The sequence below is a fragment of the Macaca mulatta genome, chromosome 8 (genome assembly GCF_049350105.2).
Source record: "Macaca mulatta isolate MMU2019108-1 chromosome 8, T2T-MMU8v2.0, whole genome shotgun sequence".
NCBI lineage: Eukaryota > Metazoa > Chordata > Mammalia > Primates > Cercopithecidae > Macaca > Macaca mulatta.
In genome coordinates this window covers 113,978,157-114,002,557 of record NC_133413.1, presented here as the reverse complement: position 1 = coordinate 114,002,557, position 24,401 = coordinate 113,978,157, and the positions used below count along the sequence as shown (strand labels likewise).

The window sequence follows — 24,401 nt, the reverse complement described above, 5'->3', positions numbered from 1 at the left end:
TAATAATGACATCAGAATGTATACAGCAGCACTATTCATAATAGGCAAAAATTAGAAACAAACCCAAATGTGTATCAATAGTAAAACTGATCAATAAAATGTAGTATATTCAGATACTGGAGGACACACAGCACTGAGAATGAATGAAATACAACTGCATGCAATTATATAGCTGAATCTCATGAACATTATATTGAGCAAAAGAATACAGAACCAATAGAATACATTGTATGATTCTTTCTGTAAACTCTAAATAAAAATAGGCCAAAATAATGGTGCTGGACAGAAAATAGTGGTGCTAGGTTAAAGGATAAAAGTTACCCTTGGAGATGGGAAACAGTTCTCCCTGAAAGGGAGCATGAGGAAATCCTGGAGGGCTGTTAATGTTCTGCTTCTTGATCTCAGTGCTACTTTTTATACTTTCAATCTGTGCACTCTCCATTGTATGTTTTATGTTACTTAGCAATAAGCACTTTGCTGCTTTTATCAATTTTTCTAAATATCCTTTTCTGAGCAACCTATCATTTGTCATTTTAAAAGTTTCTTTACTTATCCCTGCCTTGAGCCACACAGCATTTAATATGATTCTAAGGTATGAAAAAGATTCTGTAAATTTTATATTATTCAGATTAAAGATTATCTATGTTGGACCTGGAAACACATCTATGTCCAGGAACTGCCTTTACCATTTCACAATTCCGTATCAGCTTTGTTTGTTTGTTTTTATTTTTGTTTTATCTACGAAGCAGCATATTTATTCCGGGCCCTAGTAGACAGCCCCCTGATTTCATTCCCACTCATCATCACCGGCTGGACGGACAGTTCCACCAGACATTGGCAGAGTCTACTTAGGCTCAGCTCCTCAACATCCAGGTAACTGACGTGGAAGGCCTGCTCATCAGAGAGCTCACAGAGGACACAGCAGCAGGCAAGGCCCAGGGCACCTAAGGAGCCCAGTGAGCAACTGCAGAAGGACAGGATCTTCTCTCCAATGAATTTCGTAGAAAATCCCAGGTGCAGCCTGGGCCCTGGTTCCGAAGACCATCCGGGCGGGAGCCCACATCAGTGGAGAAGTAGTCATCATCAGGCTCCACCTCATTGCCATCCCAGGCATCCAGAGAAAACGTGTGCACTCGAAGCAGCATTTTGGTCACCGCATTACACCTTGTTAATGTGACACTTGGAAGTGCCACTGCCAATCTCAATGAAACACTCCATTCATCAGGTCATGGTGAATTCTTCATGGTGATCTGGCCTGGACTCCTGGGTCACTGTGTACTCTAGCAACCACCAGCCTTTCTGCACCACCAGTTCCGGAAGAGCACCAACAGGGATGCACTCGGACTGCTGAAGGGAGGAGCAGAGGCTGCTTTTCCATGGGGGTGCTCCTGGTTAGGACAACAGATGAAACTGGGGTAGCAGCTGCTGCAGCAGTAAAAAACAGAGCGTTCCCAAGCAGTGAAGAGTCTAGGGGAGAAAAAGAACTGCTGTCCTCCGGGGCTAGCTGCAACATGCTCCCCACTCTGAGGTATTTGAAGGCCACCTCAGCTGCCTTGTGCCTGACTGCCTTCTTGCTGGGGCCCTGACCAGTGCAGCTGGTGTCGCCAACAGTGTGACCCGGAAGGTGAAATTAGGCTGGTGGGCCCTTGGCTTTGAGAAGGTCGTACACAGGTGTCCTTCCCTATTCTGGTCCCATACTTCTGCAGAAGGCTGATAGGCATCTTGCCAGGGTTGATGGCCAGCATTTTCTCTACACTAGGCAGCCTGCAGCCCGTGGTAGTGCCAGAGTCTTGCTCCTCTTCACTCATTCCCTTCTCTGTCCCCACAGGCACCACTGTGACTGCCTCCATATCAACTTATTTGACCAGTCAAGCACCGTAAGAAGCACATAGCTTACAAAAACAATATTTTGTCTATATCATTCTTAATCTTCAGAAAAAGTAGAAATCATAAGTGAAATTTTAAAATTAAAATTAAATATCCTCAAGGACTCTTCAATTTCCATCACCATTAGCCTTCAAAACAAAAAGATAAACATTTTTAGGGACCCATCTGCTTTCTCCTTATGAATGAATAATGGACTGCCCCACATATTTTTAAATTTCACCTTTGATCCTATATTCTGCCATTGCAAGCTAAGATGAGTAGACAAAGCAAAGAAACCACGTGATGCACTCAGTCTTGTCATCAACAGGTAAAAGCAGTCTTTCCAAAACATCCTTCTAAGCAACTTTCCATGACCTGAGATCTGCAGATTTAGCACTCTGGAGGAGACCTGGGAGAAAAACTGTCCTGGACACTTAATGAAAAGAGTGTAAAAAGTCATGCTAATAATTAGGACTTCAGTTAAAAGCCCCAAAACGTTGACCCTTGAATTCATGTTTCACAACTAAAAAGATACACACCATTTTCCCTGGGCTTGAAAATCTTCTCCACTGGGGGTCCAGAAGCAGATGATCTTTGGAAAAAAAACAGCTAATGACTCCTGGATCAAGCAAATGACAAACCAAAGCATACAGCTTCCACCCAAGACAGAAGATTATAACTTTTCTAGTATCTTTGCTCCTCCTTTCTAAAATAATTTTGTTTACTTTTAATCTTATTTATTAGTGTGCTTTGGCATCCCTAGTGATCAACTAAAGGCTTCTCAGAATATGTGTATACATTCACATATTGTCAGTGTTATCACATTCTTTATCTCCATTAGTCTTTCATTACCATCTAAGAGAAGGCAAAAATCTCCCTGTTATCTCACTGACAAAACTTAATATTAGGTTGGTGCAAGGTAATTGCAGTTTTGGCATTGAAAGTAATTTACTTTTGCACCAACCTAATAGCTGTTACTTAAAACACTACAAGTAGCAAATTTCCTTCCTGAGGACACTTGTACATTTGAATTTTCTTCACATTATAAGCTAACCTTCAGTCTTGTAAAAAATAGACCTTGATCTCAGTCATTATAGCAGTTACGGTAGAAGCAACTACTGTATTGGAGTTGTGAGCAAATGTGAACCTGAAAGAGCTAATCCTTCAAGATGGAACTCAAGTGGCTAACTGGGCCTAGATTTTAAAGATTTTAAAGACAGCCAAGCTGCCATTTGCTAAGTAGCAGTCATCACATACTCTGAGTTTCCAGAAAACCCACACCTCTACTGAACTTTGTGCTCACCTAAACGAACCAATCAGGGCTCAGCTATATCAACTAATCAGAACCCAGCTGTAACAACCAGTCAGAACTGAGCTGTGTTAACCAATGAGAACGAAGCAAGTTTGAATCCTCCATTTTCATAAAGAAACTGGATTAAGAATATGGGTAGGAACGTTTGCTATAAAATTAGGATCATCCCTTTGCTTTCTGGAATGCACTTTCCTCTATCATTGAAAACTATGTCTACCCCATTTGCAAACAGTCTCTTTCCTCAAAATTCCTTTCCAGAAAAATTTTGTTGACAGAGCAATCCTTGCTACAGTAACTATTCTTCTGGCAAATCTTTATCTTTTGACATCCTAAAATTTCTATCTCATTGCAATAAATAAGAATCAAATGTAAACTAACTGTAGGTATTACCAGAACTCATTATATAGAGGATAGTGCCTTGTGAGAAGTTTTAGGCAATAATCTGTGAGCAAAAGTGACCTATGACACTTCTGTCTTACATAATTAAGTGTGAGTTTTCCGTTATCTCTCTTCCACTGGTGTAGCAACCCCGGAAGCTATGTGTTCCAGATGGCTTACAAGACAGCAGCAGCCTAAATCTCTGAGTTGCCACTTGGAAGAGAAACCTACTCCTACGAATAGGTTTCAGTTTTAGTGAACCTGTGCTCTTGGGCTGTGACTCTGAAAGTGACTCTCAGCTTCTTGTCCCCCTTAGGTGAGGCGGAAAATCTAAAGACTGGAGTTATTTTCCTTTTCTCATGTTGATTCACCTCTGGTAAAGTTGTTTCTCTTGAGGCAAGGTGGGGAACAGAAAGTTCTAGGAGTATGTCAAAATGGTTCCTCCTCCCCTGGACTATTTCAGAATGGTTACTTTCCCTTCCCCCAGCTGGAAGCATGAGGGGACTTTTCTCTGATCTTCACTTTCAGAGCTTCATGGTACTCCTAGAAGTAAAACCTCAAAATTGTGGGGGCTTCCCACAATTGTGGGCTAGGACCCCAGGAAGTTTTAACTTTTAAGTTAGTCCACATTCAGCTTCCAGCAGTTCATCAATTATAGTTTAAGTTTTCCTAACAGAATCTGTGGTTTCTTCACCCAGTAAACTTATTCTTTGTATTTGCCCCTCTCTCTACACTACTCAGGGCTTCATTTGCCCTGTGACCTCAATTTTCTGATGGATTTAAGAAAAGTTGTTGGTTTTCAGATCAGCATTTTTCTTGTTGTGAGAATAGCAGTGACAACTTTCATGCTCTTTCACCTATCAAAAAGAAAACCAGAAGTCCCCACACAATTGTTTTTAATTACTTATCAGCTTGTCTCTTTTTTCCACTTAACCATGAACTATTTGAGAGTAGGAACCATAGTCTTTTTATCTCAGGACCCAGGATAAGTACAAGGATTCTTCAGAGCTTAACAAATCTTTCTGTCTGCTCTTTATCACACACTCTCTTTCTAGGTTATTTTATGCATTTTTTCTAGCTTTATGTGCCATACTAACCACTCTCAAACATATATCTCTGGCCAGTCCATCTCTCTCTTTTAATGCTGGATAATTATAAGCATCTTAAATTTTAAAAGTTCAAAATGTAAGTTTTAGTTTATACCTCCAACCTGTTCATCTTCTCCTCTTCTTGATCATATTTAATAACATCATGACCCAATTAGTTCTTTCAACTAGAAACCTGGGAGTCATCTTGGGTTCTTTTCCCTTCTTCAACAACTTCTAAATCTATTCCTCTGACAAATCATATCATTTCAATCTTCAAATATATTCTCAATTTACTTCTCTCCATCTTCACTGTAATCAGTGTGGTCCAGGTTATCACTATCACTAGCAAAGTCTTCAAAAAAGGCCTCTTCCATTGCTCTCTCCATTTCTATTCTCGCTCATGCTACTCATAGAGCACTCAGAATGATCTTTATATACATAAAGTAAATCCGGCCGGGCGCGGTGGCTCACACCTGTAATCCCAGCACTTTGGGAGGCCGAGATGGGCGGATCACAAGGTCAGGATATCAAGACCATCCTGGCTAACACGGTGAAACCCCATGTCTACTAAAAATACAAAAACTTAGCCGGGCGTGGTGGCGGGCGCCTGTAGTCCCAGCTACTCACGAGGCTGAGGCAGGAGAATGGCGTGAACCCGGGAGGCGGAGCTTGCAGTGAGCCAAGATCGCGCCACTGCACTCCAGCCTGGGCGACTGAACAAGACTCCATCTCAAAAAAATAAAAATAAATAAAGTAAATCATGTCACTCCCATGTTTAAATCTCTTAAATATCTTCCCTGTATACTGAGACTCAGATTCAAACTCCTTATCATTCTCTGTAAAACCACTGCCCTATCTCAGTCCTACCTCTGGAACCTCATCTCCTGCCACACTCCCTCTCATCTACTATACTACACCCACGTTGGTCTTCTTTGTGACCTTGCTACTTAAAGACTTTCACATATCATGTTCCCTATGCTTAAAACACTCTTCCCTTTAACATTTTGTTTCTATTAAAAGACCTCACGACCTGGGCGACACAGCGAGACTCCGTCTCAAAAAAAAAAAACAAAAACAAAAACAAAAACAAAAACCTCACAACCAAAGAGGATTACTATATTAGGTGGTTATCTAATTCCAATAATTCAAATCTTAGATTTTCCTAGTATTTCAAACATACATTTATTAATCATAGCAAAACATAAATAAAACTAAAATATAAAATTCAAAGTGAAGTAATCCAATTGATTACTTTAATGCATTTGCATTAGAAAGTTTCTTAATTACCTTTACCATTTTGCTATGTATTGCAGATACAAAGTTAAAATAACAGCCGCATCTTAAGGCATTTATCATTTTTCCTAGTATTTCCATCTTTAATTATCCAGAGGCTTGTTTTATACCTTACATAAAACCTGTTACGTTATATTGTCTTTGCAGAAAACTTTCCCTCATTTTAATGCTGATACAAAAGATAGCAAAAGAAAAGAAAAAGAAATATTAAAATTATTTAATTTATATATTAAGCAGTTTCTACAAAGGGTGAATTAACTGGCAACTAAAACAAAAGGCTCATTCAATTTTCTATGCCTCAAATCTCATGAAAAGTTGAATACAATAGTCTACTTATATCTATAATTTCACATCAATTACCAAAATCAAAATAAGTAAATCTTCCTATTATGCTAAAGAATATGAAATGAACAAACCTCAAAAATACAGACCTCAAGAAGCCTACATCATCACTACATTTTTCAACAACCGCACAATGGAATTTATATAAATTGATTAAAATGGAACTACTATTTAGGAAACATAATAGATTTTTAATGCTAGCTGTCTGGTAGAATATTTCGTTATTCTACTATGAAAGTATTTGCACAAAATACGAAAACCTTACTTTTCAACATTTAAAACTTAAAATGAATACCTGGAATTCAGCTCCCCAAAATAATTTTATGGATGAATAATAGAAAGTAAGCAGATAGGAAGTTATCCCACTCAGATAGTATTCATACTGGGAAAGAAACAAGATAACGCAGAAAGAAGAAGCCTTATAACTCCAAACAGAGAGTAAGTGAATTAAAGGGCATTCCGAAGTAACCCTGGTCTGTGGTTCAGAAAGATAAAAGGAAGGCTTCTAGAAAAATAAATACCAAAAATCTTCAATGTAACAAGAATGTAAGATGAAGAATGTAACTATTAAGAGAATATATTGATTCTGAATTTTTAAAACTACATAAATCACAGAGCAAGAATGAATTAGTTGTCAAAGACATCTTAATTGAAATAATACCAATTAACCAAGAATTAATTTTTAAATCATCCAAAAGTGCTAATTTTTTCTACCATCTTCCTATCCAAAAATCAAAGCAGATTGGATTATATTTATTATTAAAGTGATTTCTTTTGTGTTTATGCCGATCAAATGTCACTTTGTTACAGTAATCTAAATATCTTTTTTTTTTTTTTTGAGACGGAGTCTCGTTCTGTTGCCCAGGCTGGAGTGCAGTGGTGCAATCTCAGCTCACTGCAAGCTCTGCCTCCCGGGTTCACGCCATTCTCCTGCCTCAGCCTCCCGAGTAGCTGGGACTACAGGCGCCCGCCACCACGCCTGGCTAATTTTTTGTATTTTTAGTAGAGACGGGGTTTCACCGTGTTAGCCAGGATGGTCTCAATCTCCTGACCTCGTGATCCGCCCACCTCGGCCTCCCAAAGTGCTGGGATTACAGGCGTGAGCCACCGCGCCTGGCCTAAATATCATTTTTTAAAAGTCACAAAATATCTGTCATTTTATTTAATGGCCATGGTAATCTAATACATAATATGGCACAATCTTGATTATTTTCAAAACCTCACACACAAGATACATAACTGAAGTCATTTAAAACCAAGACAAAATTATATCTAATTATGTTTTGTTATTGGTTTCTCCATTTTATTTTATTGTAAGCTTCAGTGCCATAGTGAAAAAGCAAAACAATGACATTGTGTGGCATTTTAATATAATGCTTGCTAGTTAGAAAAGAAATTATTTAATTTAATTTTACTCCTTATGTCATAAAACTCCTGTGTCATAAAAGGATAAAATATGATAAATCAATTATGAAGAAATATTTATTGAGTTCCTACTATGTATTAGGCATTCTGCTAAATGCCAAGAATAAAACAGTAGGCAAGACAAATACTGGCCTGACTTCAATGACCTTAAGTACAGGAAAAGTTCCAATTTGAGAACTACATATTAACTATTAGGAAGAGTATATCACATCATACTTTTACTTCAGTTGAAACTAAAACCCTGACAAAATATAACATAAAATGTATGCAAAGTAGCATAAAATGGATGAGGAGATTATCCTCATCAATAGCAACAAGACAAAAAAGATGTTTATCTTTTACTCTGCATTAAAGGCAAAACATGAATGTTTTTCTGAGTGTTTCATCATACTCATCATTCTCATTCTCTCCTGGGGTCCATGTCACTTTTCAACTTGTCCATTCCTACAACCAAACCAGCTTCTCCGAAGTCATAATTCAAAAGGAAGCACTGAGGATAAGTGGTTGGAGCACCTCTGAATATTATGGCAACTGTCAGAAGACTGGAATTTAAATATATGCGGTCTCTCTCACATCCTGAGCTACCTCAACTTCACAACATAAATAATATTACTTGCACAAAATTAAAATGATACAGAAGTGAACAACTTTCTAAACAGTGTTTTTAATCTATTAACAAAAAAATTAATCAATACTTCTTTAATGTTTCAGGTCAGTGTGAGAATATATTGCCACATTTCCCAAATTATATTTCATAACCTAATGAAATGTTTAGTAAAAACAGGATTCAGTGGTCAAATAAATGTATTAAACAGGGTATGTTCTAATACCCTTGGGGCATATTTGGGTTCTCTGAATAATTGTAATAAAGAAACTTGCTTAACCTTTTTTAAAACCACCTTTCCAAAACTATTTGACCAAATATTGACTTTGAGGGTTAATATCTTTTAACGTTCTCTAGAACAATTTTGAAAGAAACACACTCTAGTTACATATTGCATTGTTGGAAAAGGATGTTTTACTGAATAAGTATGGCTTACATTATTTATACTAAAATATAGCGGGGTAGGGGGAATTACCTCTTCTTTTTAACTACCCTATTAATTATCCTTGCCATCTTTTTAGATTTCCATTAAGGGTAATAGTATCAATTTCCTTTCTGAGGGCATACTATTCCAAAGACAGTATTTTAACACATACTTTTCAGTATGTTATGCTATCAGAGATAATATTTAGTCTATATAGATCAGCTTACTTACGTCTGGGGCTCCTTTTCATTTTGTTGTTTTTGCTGGGGCTGAAGAACGTTATTTACCAGTTCAGTGATTCCACTAAAGGGAAACCACCTGTTTAAATAAGCAAATAATGTGACTGAATAACCAAATGAATAACAATGTAGGTTAATGTTTTCTTATCCATAATAAAAATACACAGGCACAAAAGCTACAGCCAATGGTAATGTGAGCTCCAATTATCCAGGCAGTCAAAATGTAGGGAAATTAAATTTGAACACTTAACTAGTCCACAAGCAGGCAGCAAAAAACTACATCCAGTCACTATGTGGGTGAAGTAAGAAGCTGCAGGCAGCTCTCTTACAAGCCAGAGAGTCAGAAAGCAGAAGACACACTAGCTGCAGCCTATCCAGTATTAGTATAAACTAATACCAGAAAGCAGTATGTGGCAAAAGTACAGAAGTCAAGCCTACTACACTCTTAATACATTTACTTACTGTGTCAGTTGTGGTTTGTGTTCTTCTTTGACCCTAAAAAGATAAGTTTGCACAACTGAGTGCACTGTACTATGAAGAGACTTCTATTTACAAATTTGTGTTCATATAAAATGGACACCAAAAATAAGAATTTTATATAGAAAGACTTAGTGCTTTGCCATATATTGAAATTATACGTTTCAATCAATTTTACACAAAAAAAGAGAAATTGAATCATTTGTTCTCAACAGAAAACTAATATTAAAATTCTACCTCTGTTTTAAAGCAATGATTTGGTCCTGAAGTTTTCTGAATATTTTTATTGATATTAAAGATTTTAAAATAATTATGTTAACATACTATATTAAACACAATTACATTTGGTTAAGCGCAAATAGATTTCCTTTTCTTAATTTTTCCTTAATATTGAGGTAAGGCATAAGTATTTTAAATAAAACATAGAGTTTTATGAATGTATTTTTAAAAGGCTTACAAATGAATTTCTTTATGCCTAAAGAAGCAGAGAAAGGAATGGGGGGTGGGGGAGGGCAAGTATTCAAACTCTCTTAAAATAGCTATTAAAATAACTGTATATTAAATTAGAAATGTTCATAAGTTAATTATGCAAACAACTATTCCAGAATGAAAATGAATTTAAATAAATAGTATATAAATAACTATAATAAGTCAGTGCTTCACTTCTAGTTCTGCTGAGTTCAATAAAGTCTTGTCTAAAATAGCATATAGAAAAAACTGCTTTCTAATTCTCTGAGATGAGAAGATATTTTTATATTACAAAAATCTAAAAATTCACAGTCAGAAACTGATTTAGAAGTAGACAGTTGTGGAAAGCTAAGACAGCCGATTGAAAGCAGCTGCAGTCCACAGCGCTCAAGGAGAGGAATGAAAGGAGCAAGTCAGTTCAGCACCTTCAACTGAAATATCTGAGTTCTCATATTGAAACTGACTAAGCAAACAACTTGACCCTCAGAGAATAAAGAGAAGCAGGGTGGGGCAATAGCCCACCTGGCAGCAGCACAGAGCCAAGGGAAGTGGTCAGTGATTGTGTGACCTGCCTAGGAAACCACGCTTCTCCCACAGATCTTTGCAACCAATGGATCAGGAGATCTCCTCATGAACCCACATCACCAAGGCCTTGGGTCCAATACACTGAGCTATGTGAAGTTTCAGCAGAGCGGCTGCTTAGACACACACAGAGACCCAGGAGTTTTGCATACTCTGGCCCCGGAATCTGTGGCAAGGCAGGAGATCCATCTGTGAATGCCCCTAGGAAGGGGACTGAGTCCAGGAAGCAAAGTGGCATCATTCTGTGGGCCCCACTTCCATGGTGCCCCACAAGTTGGGACCCACTGGCTTGGAATTCCAGTCAGCTGGTAGCAGCAGGTTGGAGTCTGCCTGAGTCAGGACTGAGTTCCCAGGTGGGTGGGTGACCATCATCTCTGTGGTTCAGTAGACTCAGTCATTTCAGCCTGCCAACTTTGAAGAATACAGGCAGTTTGGACGAGGAGGGGTCCCCCAGAGAGCAGCATAGCTGCCTTGATGGATCATGGCCAGACTGCTTCTTTAAGCGGAACCTGATTGATTCGTCCTCACTTGGCAAGACCTCCCTGTGACGGCTTCAGCCATTCCAGCAAGGATTCTCTGGACACAGCTTTGATCTTTCTCAGGGATGAAGCTCCCAGTGGTTCTCTGTCCCTGCGGTTCAGTAGACTCAGCCATTCCAGCCTGTCAGCTTTGGAGAATTCAAATGGTCCAGACAAAGAAAGGACCCCTGAATGCAGCATACCTGCTCTACCAAAGGCCTGCCTGATTGCTTCTTTAGGCAGATCCCTGATCCTGTTCCTCCTGACTGGGTGAGACCTCCCAGCAGGAGTCTCCAGTCACCTCCTACAGGCATATTTGGGCCAGCAACAGGTCAGTGCCCCACTGAAACAAAGCTTCCAGAAAAAGGGGAAGGCTGCCATCTTTGCTGGTTCACAGCTTTCACTGGTGATAACTCTGGGTAGGAGAGAAACGAAGGCAACTAGGGCCTGAAGGGGACCCCTCGCAAACCACAGCAGCCCCACGAAACAGTGCCATCACTTAAAGAAAAACAGAAAAAAACAACAACATCAATAAAAAAAGACCCCATAAAAACCCAAATCAAAGGTCACCAACCCCAAAGACCAAAGGTAGGTAAGCCCATAAAGAAAGAATCAACCAAAAAATGCTAAAAACTCAAAAAGCCAGAATGGCTCTTCTCTTCCAAATGACCAAAACACCTCTCCAGCAAGGGCACAAACTGGACTGAGACTGAGACGGATGAAGTGACAAGTAGGCTTCAGAAGGTGGGTAATAACAAACTTTGCTGAGCTAAAGGAGCATGTTGTAACCCAATGCAAAGAAGCTAAGAATCATGATAAAACAATACAGGAGCTGATAGCCAGAACAGCCAGTTTAGAGAGGAATATAACCAACCTGATGGAGCTGAAAAACACAACATGAGAACTACAGATCAAGCAGAGAAAAGAATCTCAGAGCTTGAAGAGTATCTTTCTGACATAAGACAGGCATATAAGAACAGACAAAAAAATAAACAAGAATGAGAAGGAATGAACAAAACCTCCAAAAAATATGAAATTCTTTAAAAAGATGGAACCCAAGACTGACTAGGGTACCTGAAAGAGATGGGGAGAATGGAATCAAGTTGCAAAACATACTTAAGTATATCATCCAGGAGAACTTCCCCACCAGAGAAAGGCCAACATTCAAATCCAGGAAATACAGAGAACCCCAGTAAGTTACTCCATGAGAAGATCAACCCCAAGACACATAATAATCAGATTCTGCAATATACAAATGAAAGAAAAAATGTTAAAAGCAGCCAGATAGAAAGGTCAGGTCACCTACAAAATGCAGCCCATCAGACTAACAGAGGACCTCTCAGCAAAAACCCTAGAAGTGAGAAAAGATTAGGGGCCAATATTCAACATTATTAAAGAAAAGAAATTCCAACCCACAATTGCATATTCACCCAAACTAAACTTCATAAGTGAAGGAGAAAAGGGATCCTTTTCTTCCAATCAAATGCTTAGGGAATTTCCACCACCATGCCTGCCTTGCAAGAGCTTCTGAACAAAGCACTAAATATAAAAAGGAAAAACAATTACTACCCACTACAAAAACACACTGAAGTACACAGAACAGTAACATTATGAAGCAACCACATAAACAAGTATGCAAAATAACCAGCTAGCATCATGATGACAGAATCAAATTCACAAATAACAATACTAACCTTAACTGTAAATGGGCTAAATGCCCCAATTAAAAGACACAAAATTGCAAGCTGGATATAAAACCAAGACCCATTGGTATGCTGTCTTCAAGAGACCCATCTCACATGCAAAGACACACAATAGGCTCAAAATAAAAGGATAGAGGAACGAAACAAATTTAAAACAGAAAACACAGGGGTTGCAATTCCAGTTTCTGACAAAACAAAAACATTAAACCAACAAACATCAAAAAAGACAAAGAAGGTTATTATGGAATGATAAAGGGTTCAATTCAACAAGAAGAGCTAATTATCCTAAATATAAATACACCCAATACAGGAGCATTCAGATTCACAAAGCAAGTTCTTAGAGACAAAAAGACTTAAAATTCCCAAACAAAAACAGTGGGAGACTTTAACACCCCACCGTCAATATGAGACACATTGAGACAGAAAATTACCAAAGATATTCAGGACCTGAACTCAGCACTGAATCAAGTAGACCTGATAGATACCTAAAGAACTCTCCACCAAGAAAAGAACAGAATATACATTCTTCTCATCACCACATGGCACTTAATTTTATCTAACTGAAATGTATCACATAATCTGAGGGAAAACACTCCTCAGCAAATATAAAAGAGCTGAAATAATAACAAACATTCTCTCAGACTACAGCACAATCAAATTAGAACTCAAGAATAAGAAAATCACTCAAGAACACACAACTACATTGAAATTGAACAACCTGGTCTTAAATGACTCCTGTGTAAATAATGAAATTAAGGGAAAAATAAGAAACTTCTTTGAAACTAATGAGAACAAAGACACAATGTACCAGAAACTCTGAGATGCAGCAAAAGCAGTGTTAGGAGGGAAATTTATAGCATTAAATGTCCATATCAAAAAGCTAGAAAGATCTCAAGTTAAAAACCTAACATCACACCTAAAAAAAAACTAAAAAAACTGGCAAACCAAGAGAAAGCTCAACAGCTAAAAGAAGACAAGAAATAACCAAGATCAGAACTGAACTGAAGGTGATACAAATATTAAAAAGAAATCCTTAAAAAAAAAAATCAATGAAACCAGCAGCTGGGTTTTTTTTTTAAACAAAATTAATATAATAGACCACTAGATAGACCAATAAAAAAGAAAGAAGAATCAAATAAACACAATCAGAAATAAGAGGGATATCACCATTGGCCCCAGAGAAATATAAACCACCATCAGAGAATACTATAAACGCCTCTATGCACATAAACTAGAAAATATATAAGAAATGAATAAATGTCTGGACACATACACCCACCCAAGGCTGAACCAGGAAGAAACTGAGTCTGTTAAAAGACCAATAATAAGTTCTGAATTGAGGCAGGAATAAATAGCCTACCAACTCAAAAAGAGCCCAGGACGAGATGGATTCACAACTGAATTCTACCAGAGGTACAAATAAGAGCTGGTACAATTCTACTGAAACTATTCCAAAAAATTGAAAAGGAGGGTCTCCGCTCTAACTCATTCTATGAGGCCAACATCATACTGATACCAAGACCTGGCACAGACACAACAACCTACAAAACCTTCAGGCCAATGTCCTTGATGAACATCAATGCAAAAACATCACACTGATACCAAAACCTGGCACAGATACAACAACAACAAAAAACTTCAGGCCAATGTCCTTGATGAACATCGATGCAAAAACTGTCAAACATCAATGCAAAATACTGGCAAACCGAATTCAGCAGCACATCAAAAAGTATATCCACCATGATAAAGTAGGCTTCATTCCCAAGATAAAAGGTTGGTTTGACATACAAAACTAAATAAATGTAACTCATCACATAAACAGGACTGAAGGTAAAAAAAAAAAATGCATAATTTGTCTAATTAGATGCAGAAAAGGCCCTCAATAAAATTCAAAATCCCTTCATGTTAAAAGCTCTCAATCAACTAGGTATTGAAGAAACATACCTCAAAATAATAAGAGCCATACATGAAAAAGCCACAGCCAATATCATACTGAATAGGCAACAGCTGGAAACATTCTTCTTGAAAATGAGCACAAGACAAGGATACTCTCTCCTACCACTCCTATTCAACATAGTATTGGAAGTTCTGGCCAGGGCAATCAGGCAAGAGAAAAAAATAAATGGTATTCAAATAGGAAGAGAGGAAGTCAAAGTATCTTTCTTTGCAGATGACATGATCCTATATCTAGAAAACCCCATTGTCTCAGCCCAAATCATGTCCTTTGCAGGGACATGGATAAAGCTGAAAGGCATTATCCTCAGCAAACTAACACAGGAAGAGAAAACTAAACACCACATGTTCTCACTTATAAGTCGGAGCTGAATGATGAGAACACATGGACACACGGTGGGGAACAACAAACACTGGGGCCTGCTGGAGCTGGGTGTGGAGAGAGGTAGAACATCAGGAAGAATAGCTAATGAATGCTGGGCTTAATACACAGGTTGTGGGATGATGTGTGCAGCAAATCACCATGGCACACATTTGCCTGTGTAACAAACCTGAACATCTGGCACATGTACTCCTGAACTTAAAATAAAAGTTGAAGAAAAAAAAAGGAGACAAGTAATTCATGATGCATATGATATGAAAAATTAGGTACACCTAACTAAAAAAAAACTTCCACCTCATGTGGCACATATTTAGTGAGTCATTCTTGGGATTAATATTATTCATTTTTTAATATTCCTTTATTAAAATTAAATTATTCCTTCTACAGACCTATTAGTGTGTACTGCTTTCACAATATTCAGGAAATTAAGGGAGACTGACCCAATATAGATCACTGAATATCAAAATGAAATAAGACAAGGTAGAGAAAAATCGTACACAAGCATAATAAAGGCCTCTAAGGGAGTTATACCTGATATAAAGGACCAGTTGACGGGTGCTGACAAGTTGATGGGTGCAGCACACCAACATGGCACAAGTATACATATGTAACAAACCTGCATATTATGCACATGTACCCTAGAACTTAAAGTATCATAATAAAAAAAATCAAAAAAAAAAAATCCTACTCATCCAAAAAGCTCAACTCAAAAAAAAAAAAAAAGCCTCTGAAATTTGACTTCTCACAATTTCCTAGAACTTATCCTAAGAGGTAAACTTATGACTACACGATCAGTTTATTAGTTTTTACCTTCTCAAAGGGAAACTAATAATTAGTCATGAAAACTGGTCAGCAAAATCCTAGACTTTCATTAGAAGGCTATATCTAACACTGTAAATTAAATTGTCTTTAGATCAAATTGATTCACTTTTACACTGTGTTCATTTTTTAATGATATAGCAATAAATGAAAGGCATACTCTCAGACATATTTGTGTCACAATAACAAATATAACTGTTTATTATTTATAAATAATAAACATTTCTATATTAACAATAAAATTATATCCTGTATTCTCTTTATAAAATTCAGAGTGTAATATCTTATTTGCAAGAATGAAAGTCACATCATTTAGAATTTAAATATAGTCACAAAATGGATTAATATTTAAAAGATTCTTAGTTTAAAACCAAATGTCATATAAACATGCAAACACAAGCAAACTATAGTGACACTGAATTCTATTTAGAAAACTTGTATTTCTTTGAGAAAAAGACAAAAATCTCTTTTTAGAACAAAACATTCACAAAAAGATAAAAAGATAATGGCAAAGAAAGATTACCATATGAGCTCATTAAAATGAAGAACAATTAAAATGACCCTTCACCAAATAATAGTTTGCTAAAAACAAGAAATACTGAAATAAATATGTAAATGAGCTCATTTACTTGTTAAAGAAGTCCTGGGTGAGAATCTGCAAGAAATCATGTTGCTCTTAATCAGTGACAAGTTTGTATCATAAATGTTGATATCAATCTAAAAATCAGTTTCCCATTTCAAAATCTTTACTAGAAAACATAGCCATAAAACTCTAAATTATTAAAACTGGATTTCATAAAAATATCTATATATAAAATGTAAAATATTTGCATCAACCTCCCAAACAAAATATGTATAAATATTTAAAATATTTATATTTTATATTTGTTTTAAATAAATATTTAAAATGCCTTTAAACACAGTTAAAAGTATAAAATTATTCTTCTCCTTTTGCCAATATTTTAGATAAAATCACACTGCAAAGTATCACACCAAAATTAAAATGTTGAGATAATGAATTAAAAATTGATAATATGAGAAACTAATTACATCACCTATTTCTCTGACAATATGCTAACATTATTAACAGTGAACGCCTACATTCGTCCATTCCAAGAAGCTGATGAGGAGATTCTGGTTTCCAATCTGACATATAAAGAGCTTGGAAATTATCACTCCCATCCTCAAAATGAGAAAAAAAGCTGAACTGAAAATCAACAACTCTTGTTAGCATCATCAAGAAATTAATGTGACCTCGCAAACTGCTGCCACAAAAACTAAACAGACAAATGCCAAGTTCCACAGCTTACCAGAACCAAGAGCCCAGTAGCAGAGGCCTGCAGGTGGAACCAGTATATCCACAAACACTTTATAATTAATTGCCAGAGGCTCAGGGTAGACTACTTTTTAAGTTTCAAATTCCAAATCTTAGTTTCTCAGTCTTACGGGTGCCAACACACTTGCATAAGTTTTATCTACAGAAGCTCTACCAGGTTCTCTCAGTGAAAATCAGAGAAAAATCCTCTCCTGCATCCAATAGGGGGAGAAGGAAAGTAACCATTTTGAAATGCACTTGAAGCTCTCTCTTTTAACAAGGTCTTCTCTCAAGGGAAACTATTTTATAAAAGACGATGTTTTGCCAAAGCTTAACAGGCCTGAGGAAGGTAAATATCCAATTCCATCCTCCTCTAGCCTTCAATGTAGAAAATGGAAAATACCAAATTCCAGTCCTTTCTAGCCTTCAATGTAGGGAGAAGAAAATACTCAACTCAAGCTCATTGACAGACTGAGGCCCAATGACAGAACTATCAGATGCCTCTCCTTCCTCTACACCTACCACCAAATCAGTAGAGTTCTTATATAATAACAGGTGAAACAACCAAAAGAACTGCAATCCTCAGAAACTATTTAGTAAGGAGTCAATACGGAAACACAAAACAGAAAAAAAAAAAAAGATAAACACAAGGACAATAGAAGAAATTATAGCCTCTGATGCCACAGCTACAATAAACAGTAAACACAGTCTAACTCTTGTCCGGATCAACATAAAATGTCACACTTAAAAGCTAACTACCTAAGCTCCTTTTACTGAATAACCCTTGTCCAGCTTTCAATAAGAAATTACAAGGCATTCTAAGTGGCAAGAAAAAATTTCTGAAGAGACAAAGAAAGCATAAATCAAATAGGGCAGAAAATTTGGAATTGCTAGACTGGGAAAAATAGCTGTGGTTAATATACTAAGAGTTCCAATGTGAAACATAGACAACATGCAAGAATACATTGGCACTGTTAGCAAAGAGAGGCAAACTCTTGAATGAATCAAAAAGGAAATGCCAAAAAGAAAAAAACAATAGAAATAAAGAATGCCTTTGATAGACTCATCAACAGAGCAGTAGACTTGGCCAAAAAAACAATCAATGAGCTTGAAAATATGTCAATAAAAACTTCTAAAACTGAAAAACAAAAAGACAAAACAGTGAAAAAGATGGAACAGCATATTCAAAAACTGAGGGACAATTATAAAAACCATAACGTATGTGTAATGGGAATAGCAGATGGAGAAGAAAGGAACAAAAGAAATATTTTAAGTAATAACAACTGAAAATTTTCTAAAATTAATGACAAACACTAAACCAGGAATCCAGGAAGCTCAGAGAACACCAAATAGGATGAATATCAAAAAATGTTTCAAATAAGAATATACTATTCAAACTGCAGAAAATGAAAGACAGAGATGACATTTTGAAAGAAAAAAAGCAAACACCTTATCTACAGAGAAACAGTATAAGAATTACATCAGACTTCTGTTCATACAGAAAAGAAAAAAGTAGAATGAAATATCTAAAGTGTTAAATAAAGAAACCAACCAACCTATAGGTCTACACCCAGTCAAATTATCCTTCAAAAGTCAGGAAGAAATATTTTCTCAAACAAACAAAAATTGTAAAAATGTGTCACCAGATCTGCCTTGCAAGAAATATTAAAAAGAAGTTTTTCATTTCCTTCAGAGAGAAGAAAATTATATAGGTCAGAAATTCTGATGTACATTTAATAAAAGGAATAGCATTAGGGAAGGAACAAATAAGGATAAAATAAAACCTTTTATTTTTCTTATTCTTAATCTATCAGTTTGTCAAATATGGAACTATAGCAATATTGTATTCTGTGACAGTATTTTATGGATAAGTGAAATAAATTACAGTGATGTTATATGGTACAGAAGAGGGGAATTGTGAATAATCTGTTACCAGGTTTAGACCATTTGTGAAGTTGTATGTGTGATTTTAAAGTGGACTTGGATTCATTATAAATAAATGCTACAATCTCTTAAGCGACCACCCAAATAAAATTTTAAAAGGAAGTACAATTGATATGCTAAAAGAAGAGAGAAAATAGAATCATATAAAATGCTAAAATAAAGGGAAAGAAGAGAGAGAAAAATTAGAAGACAAAATAAGAAATAAAACAAGCGCAATAAATGCAGCACAGTTACAAATACAGTAACCATAAATCCTACTAAAAATAGTCACCTTAAATGTGAATGGTCTAAATACACCAATTAAAAAGCAGAGACTATCAGAATGGATGAAAAAAAAAAGACACAATGTCTTAGTCCATTATTGTTGCTATAAAGGAATACATTAGGCTGGGTCATTTATAATGAACAAATGTTTATTTGGCTTATAGTTCTGCAGACTTTATAAAAAGCATGGCAACAGCATCTGCATCAGATGAGGGCCTCAAGTTGCTTCCACTCATGGTGGAAGGTGAGGGGTGCCATGCAGAGATCACATAGAAAGAGAGGAAGCAAGAAAGAGGGCAGGAGGTGCCAGGCTCTTTTTAACAACCAAAACTCATGAGAATGAACAAAATGAGAATTCACTCACCCTCCACTCCCAAGAAGGGCATTAATTTACTTATGAGGGATACACCTCCATGACCTAAACACCTCACATTAGGCTCTACCTCCCAACACTGCCATACTAGGGATCAAATTTTAACATGAAATTTGGTAGGGGCAAACAAACAATAACCAAGCTATAGCCCCATGGGAATGGGGAATTAAGAGAGATTGATTGATAGGTACATATATACAGTTAGACAGAAGAAATATGACCTAGTGTTTGATAGATCAGTACAGTAATAATAGTTTACAGTAATCTATTGTATATTTCAAAACAGAAGAGAATAACTCAAATGTTTCTCGCATAAAGAAAAGACAAATATTTAAGGTGATGAGCATCCCAATGACACTGATTTAATCTTACAGAATATACTAATGTATTAAATCATTACACATACCTCTAAAATTTGTATATCCATTATGTATCAATAAGAAATTGAAGAAATGAATAACACCAAGCAATGTATTGTCTCTACAAGAAACCCACTTTAAATATAAACGAAAACTAGAGTATCCACATGAATTTCAAACAAAGCCAACTTTAGAGCAAGGGAAATTATCAGAGATAAATCAAGGTATTTCATAGTAATAAAAGGATGAATGCCCCCAAGAAAACATAACAATCTTTAATGTGTGCGTACATAACAACAAAGTGTCAAAATACAGGAGGCAAAAACTGATACACTTGCAATGATAAAGAGATTAATCCACTGTTACAGATGCTGTTTACACAGCTATCAATAATTGACATATACAGTTGGCAGAAAATCAGTGAAGATGTAGTCGAAATGAACAGCATCAATAAAATTGATCTAATGAACATTTTATAATGCTCTATCCAACAACAGCATAATACATATTCTTCTTAAGCGCCCAGGGAACATACACCAAGACAGACCACATTCTAGGCCATGAAACGCCCTTTAATACATTTAAAAGAATACAAATCATTCAAAGTATGCTCTGAGTTCACAGGGAAACTAAATAAGAAATTAACAGCAAAACTACAGTGAAAAATCTCAAAATATCTGGAAATTAAACCATACGCTTCTAAAAACACGAGAGTCAAGTCTCAAAATAGATTAAAAATATGCTTAACTAAATGAAAGCGAAAATACAATCTATCAAAACTTGTGAGATGCAGCTAAAGCAGTGCTTAGATGAAAATGTCTAGCATTTTAATGTATATATTATAAAACATATCTACAATCAATAAAGCTTCTACCTTAGTAAACTAGAAAAAGAAAATCAAATCTAAAGTAAGCAGAGGAAAATAAATAATAAAAGTTACAAAATCAATGAACTTGAAAATGGGCATCAATAGAGAAAATAAACAATACCAAACCCGCCTCTTTGAAAAGACCAATAAATTGATAAATTCCTAGCTAGGCTAATAAAGGAAAAAAGAAAAGACACAAATCACTAATATAAAAAATGAAAGACAGTCCATCACTTCTGATCACATGACATTAAAAAGATTAAAAAATAGTAAGAACACTGTCCCAAATCTGATAATTTTGATGAAATGAACCATTTCCTTGAACGATACAATGTACCAATGCTCACAAAAGGACATGTCTACATCTATTTCAAAAATTGAATCAATATATAAACCAAAGAAATATATACCAAATCTATAAAAGGAAAACTACAGAACTCTGATGAAATAAATATAAGAAAATTTAAATAAATAGGGAAGTATGTCATGCTCATGGATAAAAAGACTCAACATTTTTAAGATGTCAGTTCTCATGATTTGATCTATAGAAACATGGTAATCCCAATCAAAATCTCATCAAGTTGTTTTGTACATATCAACAATGACTCAAAGTTTATACAAAAAGGCAAAAGACCTAGCAATCCCACTTTCTAGGTATGTAGTCAGATAGACTGAAAACATGTTCACACAAAAACCTATACATCAATGTTTCTAGCAGCTTTATTCATAATCTCAGAAAACTGAAAACAACCAAGACGTTAAGAGGTGAATGAATAAACAAACTATGGTAAATCCATGTAAGGGAATACTACTCAGCAATAAAAAAGAAATAAACTACTGATATGAACAGCATGACTAAATATTAAATGTATTTTGCTAAAAGAAACAATTGAGAACTAAAAAGCTGCATAAGGTTTGATTCAAATTATATGACATTCTGGGAAAGGCAAAACTATAGATAAAGAAAACAGAGTAGAGGCTAATGGGTCAATGACAGAGGGAAGTATTAACTACAAAGAAGTCACACAAGGAAATTTTTAGAGTGTTAAAACTATTCTATAGTGTTGCTGGATAATTATGTGTGTGTCAAAATCCATGGAATTATGCATCACAAACATTAAATCTTAATGTTTGCAAACTTTTTTAAAAAATCCCTGGAAGGAATACAAAATGTGACAAATTGATCAAATTGTATTTAAAAGGTACAATATAACCTAGTTAGTTAAAAGAGAGTGAGGAATAAAGGAGGTGTCCTAAAGAACATTAGGAAAGGATATTTTAACTAGATAATTGTAATACCAAAGACAGAAAATAACAATACATAAGCATTGTACTCTGGTAAACTTGTTTCCATACTATACAAGTTAGTAATTGTGAAACTATTCTACATTTATACTGTGGTTGAGCAATGACTAAATAACTGCCACAGAATACAAATAAACAAAGAAAGGAGGCTAGAATGAACCCTGCCTGCAGTGCTAAATTTAGAGTCAGACACATCAGTATAAAATCACACATATTTACATATTTTAAAGGTAGATGATAGATGAATAAATAAATAGAGGTTGAGAAATAAATAGAGATATGTGTTTAGTATTTCCTCATTTTGTTTGCTGAGAGAGCCTAGAAACAGTGACATCCCAATTGCAATGAGCACATCTGGTACAAAGATCTTTGTTTCTAAATACCATTCTCCAATCAAAGACACTTTGAGAAATGGCTAATTTTCCAGGTAGGCAGAAAAAAACACAAAGTTAACCTAGATTATCTTGTAACGCCAGAAAATAAGAAATTGTTCAAAAACATAAAAACATGGAGTATGTCAAAAAGCACAAAATCAACCTGAAAGAGTTCCCAATGGCCAAAGCTGGAACTATTTGAGGACAAACAAAAACCCCATATGGATTATAATGATCCCTCGAAAAATAAATACCTATTAATCCGTACTGATATAGATAAATAAATAGAGGAGATGGCGCATATTTCCCTTACAGAAGAATGCCAAATAATAAATACTAAAGGCATGAAGAAAATAGAAAGTCATCATTAGAACATCACAGTAGTAACTGTTGCAGGTAAGATCCACTGATACATGCTAAAACTAGAAATCAAAGCTTAAAGGAGAAGCAATATTTGCATAGCCTCAAGTATCTCCCCCCAAGTATTTATTAATTACTGTGGTTTAGATAGATGTCTAAAAATTATTTTATACCCATTCTTCAAGTGGTGGAGCCTAATTCCTCTCCCCTTAAACAGTGACTGAAATTAGTGACTCACTTGCAACTAAGAGAAAATAAAAAGGAAACAAGTATAACTTTACAGTGGAGAAACCTGAGAGACACAACTCTAACTATATGATCAAAATTAGCCCCCAGTATGATGTGATACCACTGTGGTATTCTTCCAAAAACTTCAAAACCCCAGTTGAATCAGGGGAAAAATAAAAACAAACCCAAACTGAAGAACATCTACAAAAACTGAAATTAAGGAACACTCTTTTTCTTTGTTTTCACAACTTTCGCCAGTATTCTTCACAAGTATCAAAATCATGAAAACAAGGAAAGAGTGAGAAACTGTCACAAATTGGAAGAGACGAAGGAGACATGACAATTAAATGCACTTATCCTAGACAATCCTGGAAAAGAAAAAGAACATCAGTAAAAAATATGGTAAAATTTGAATAAATCCTACAGTTGTTTAATAGTATTGTACCAATGCTGTTTTCTTTGTTTTGATAAATACACTGTAATTGTGTAAATTGTTGACTGCAGAAACCTAGGTGTACAAGATACAGGAACTCTCTGAATCATTTTTGCAACTCTTCTAAAAAGTTAAAATTATTTCAAAATGAAAAGTTAAAACAAAACAAACAAAAAAACCTTCCCACAAAAAACCACAGGCCCATATGGCTTCAATGGTGAATTCCATAAAACATTTTAAAAATAAGTAATACTTATCTTTCACAAGTACTTATCTGTCACAAAAATCACACTTATTTTCAAAAAATGGAACACATTCCAACTCAGTTTGGGAAGCCAGCATTATTATTCTGATAACAAAACTAGAAAAAGTAAATTCAAGAAAAGAAAGTTACTAATATCCTTAATGAACACAGATGCAAAAATTCTTAACACATTAGTGTGAAGTTAAACTGTAAATGAGACTCCAAGCACTCCAGACTAGATGTACTCACTGTGACTAATAGAAGAAATACTCAAATTGAGATTACAGAACAAAGCGGCCATGGTGGAGTGAAAGAAGAGTGTTTACATGCCCTTTGTTCATAGAAAAGGCAAATCTGGATAAACATTCTACTTTACTCCCATAAGCCAGAACAGTTCCTGTGACCAAAGCCAAGAAAACCTGGCAAGAAAGGACCCATCACTAGCCCTTTAGAAGAAACAT

General features: G+C 35.7%; 1 protein-coding gene and 1 pseudogene across 5 annotated transcripts in view; both read right to left on the bottom strand.

Annotated features, from left to right (window-relative positions):
* Positions 1-24,401, bottom strand: part of RIMS2 (regulating synaptic membrane exocytosis 2) — a 747,502-nt gene that overhangs the window by 600,808 nt on the left and 122,293 nt on the right. The window contains exons 2-3 of one of the 5 annotated variants that reach the window (XM_015145837.3): positions 9,434-9,466; positions 8,964-9,050 (exon numbers count right to left, since the gene is read on the bottom strand). The exons of the other annotated variants lie outside the window; for them this stretch is intronic. Of the exons in view, the coding sequence (XP_015001323.1) occupies positions 8,964-9,050; positions 9,434-9,466 (120 nt within the window). The remainder of the gene's footprint in view (positions 1-8,963; positions 9,051-9,433; positions 9,467-24,401) is intronic. 5 annotated transcript variants of the gene reach the window in all.
* On the bottom strand, positions 739-1,808 carry LOC106999897 (RISC-loading complex subunit TARBP2 pseudogene; annotated as a pseudogene).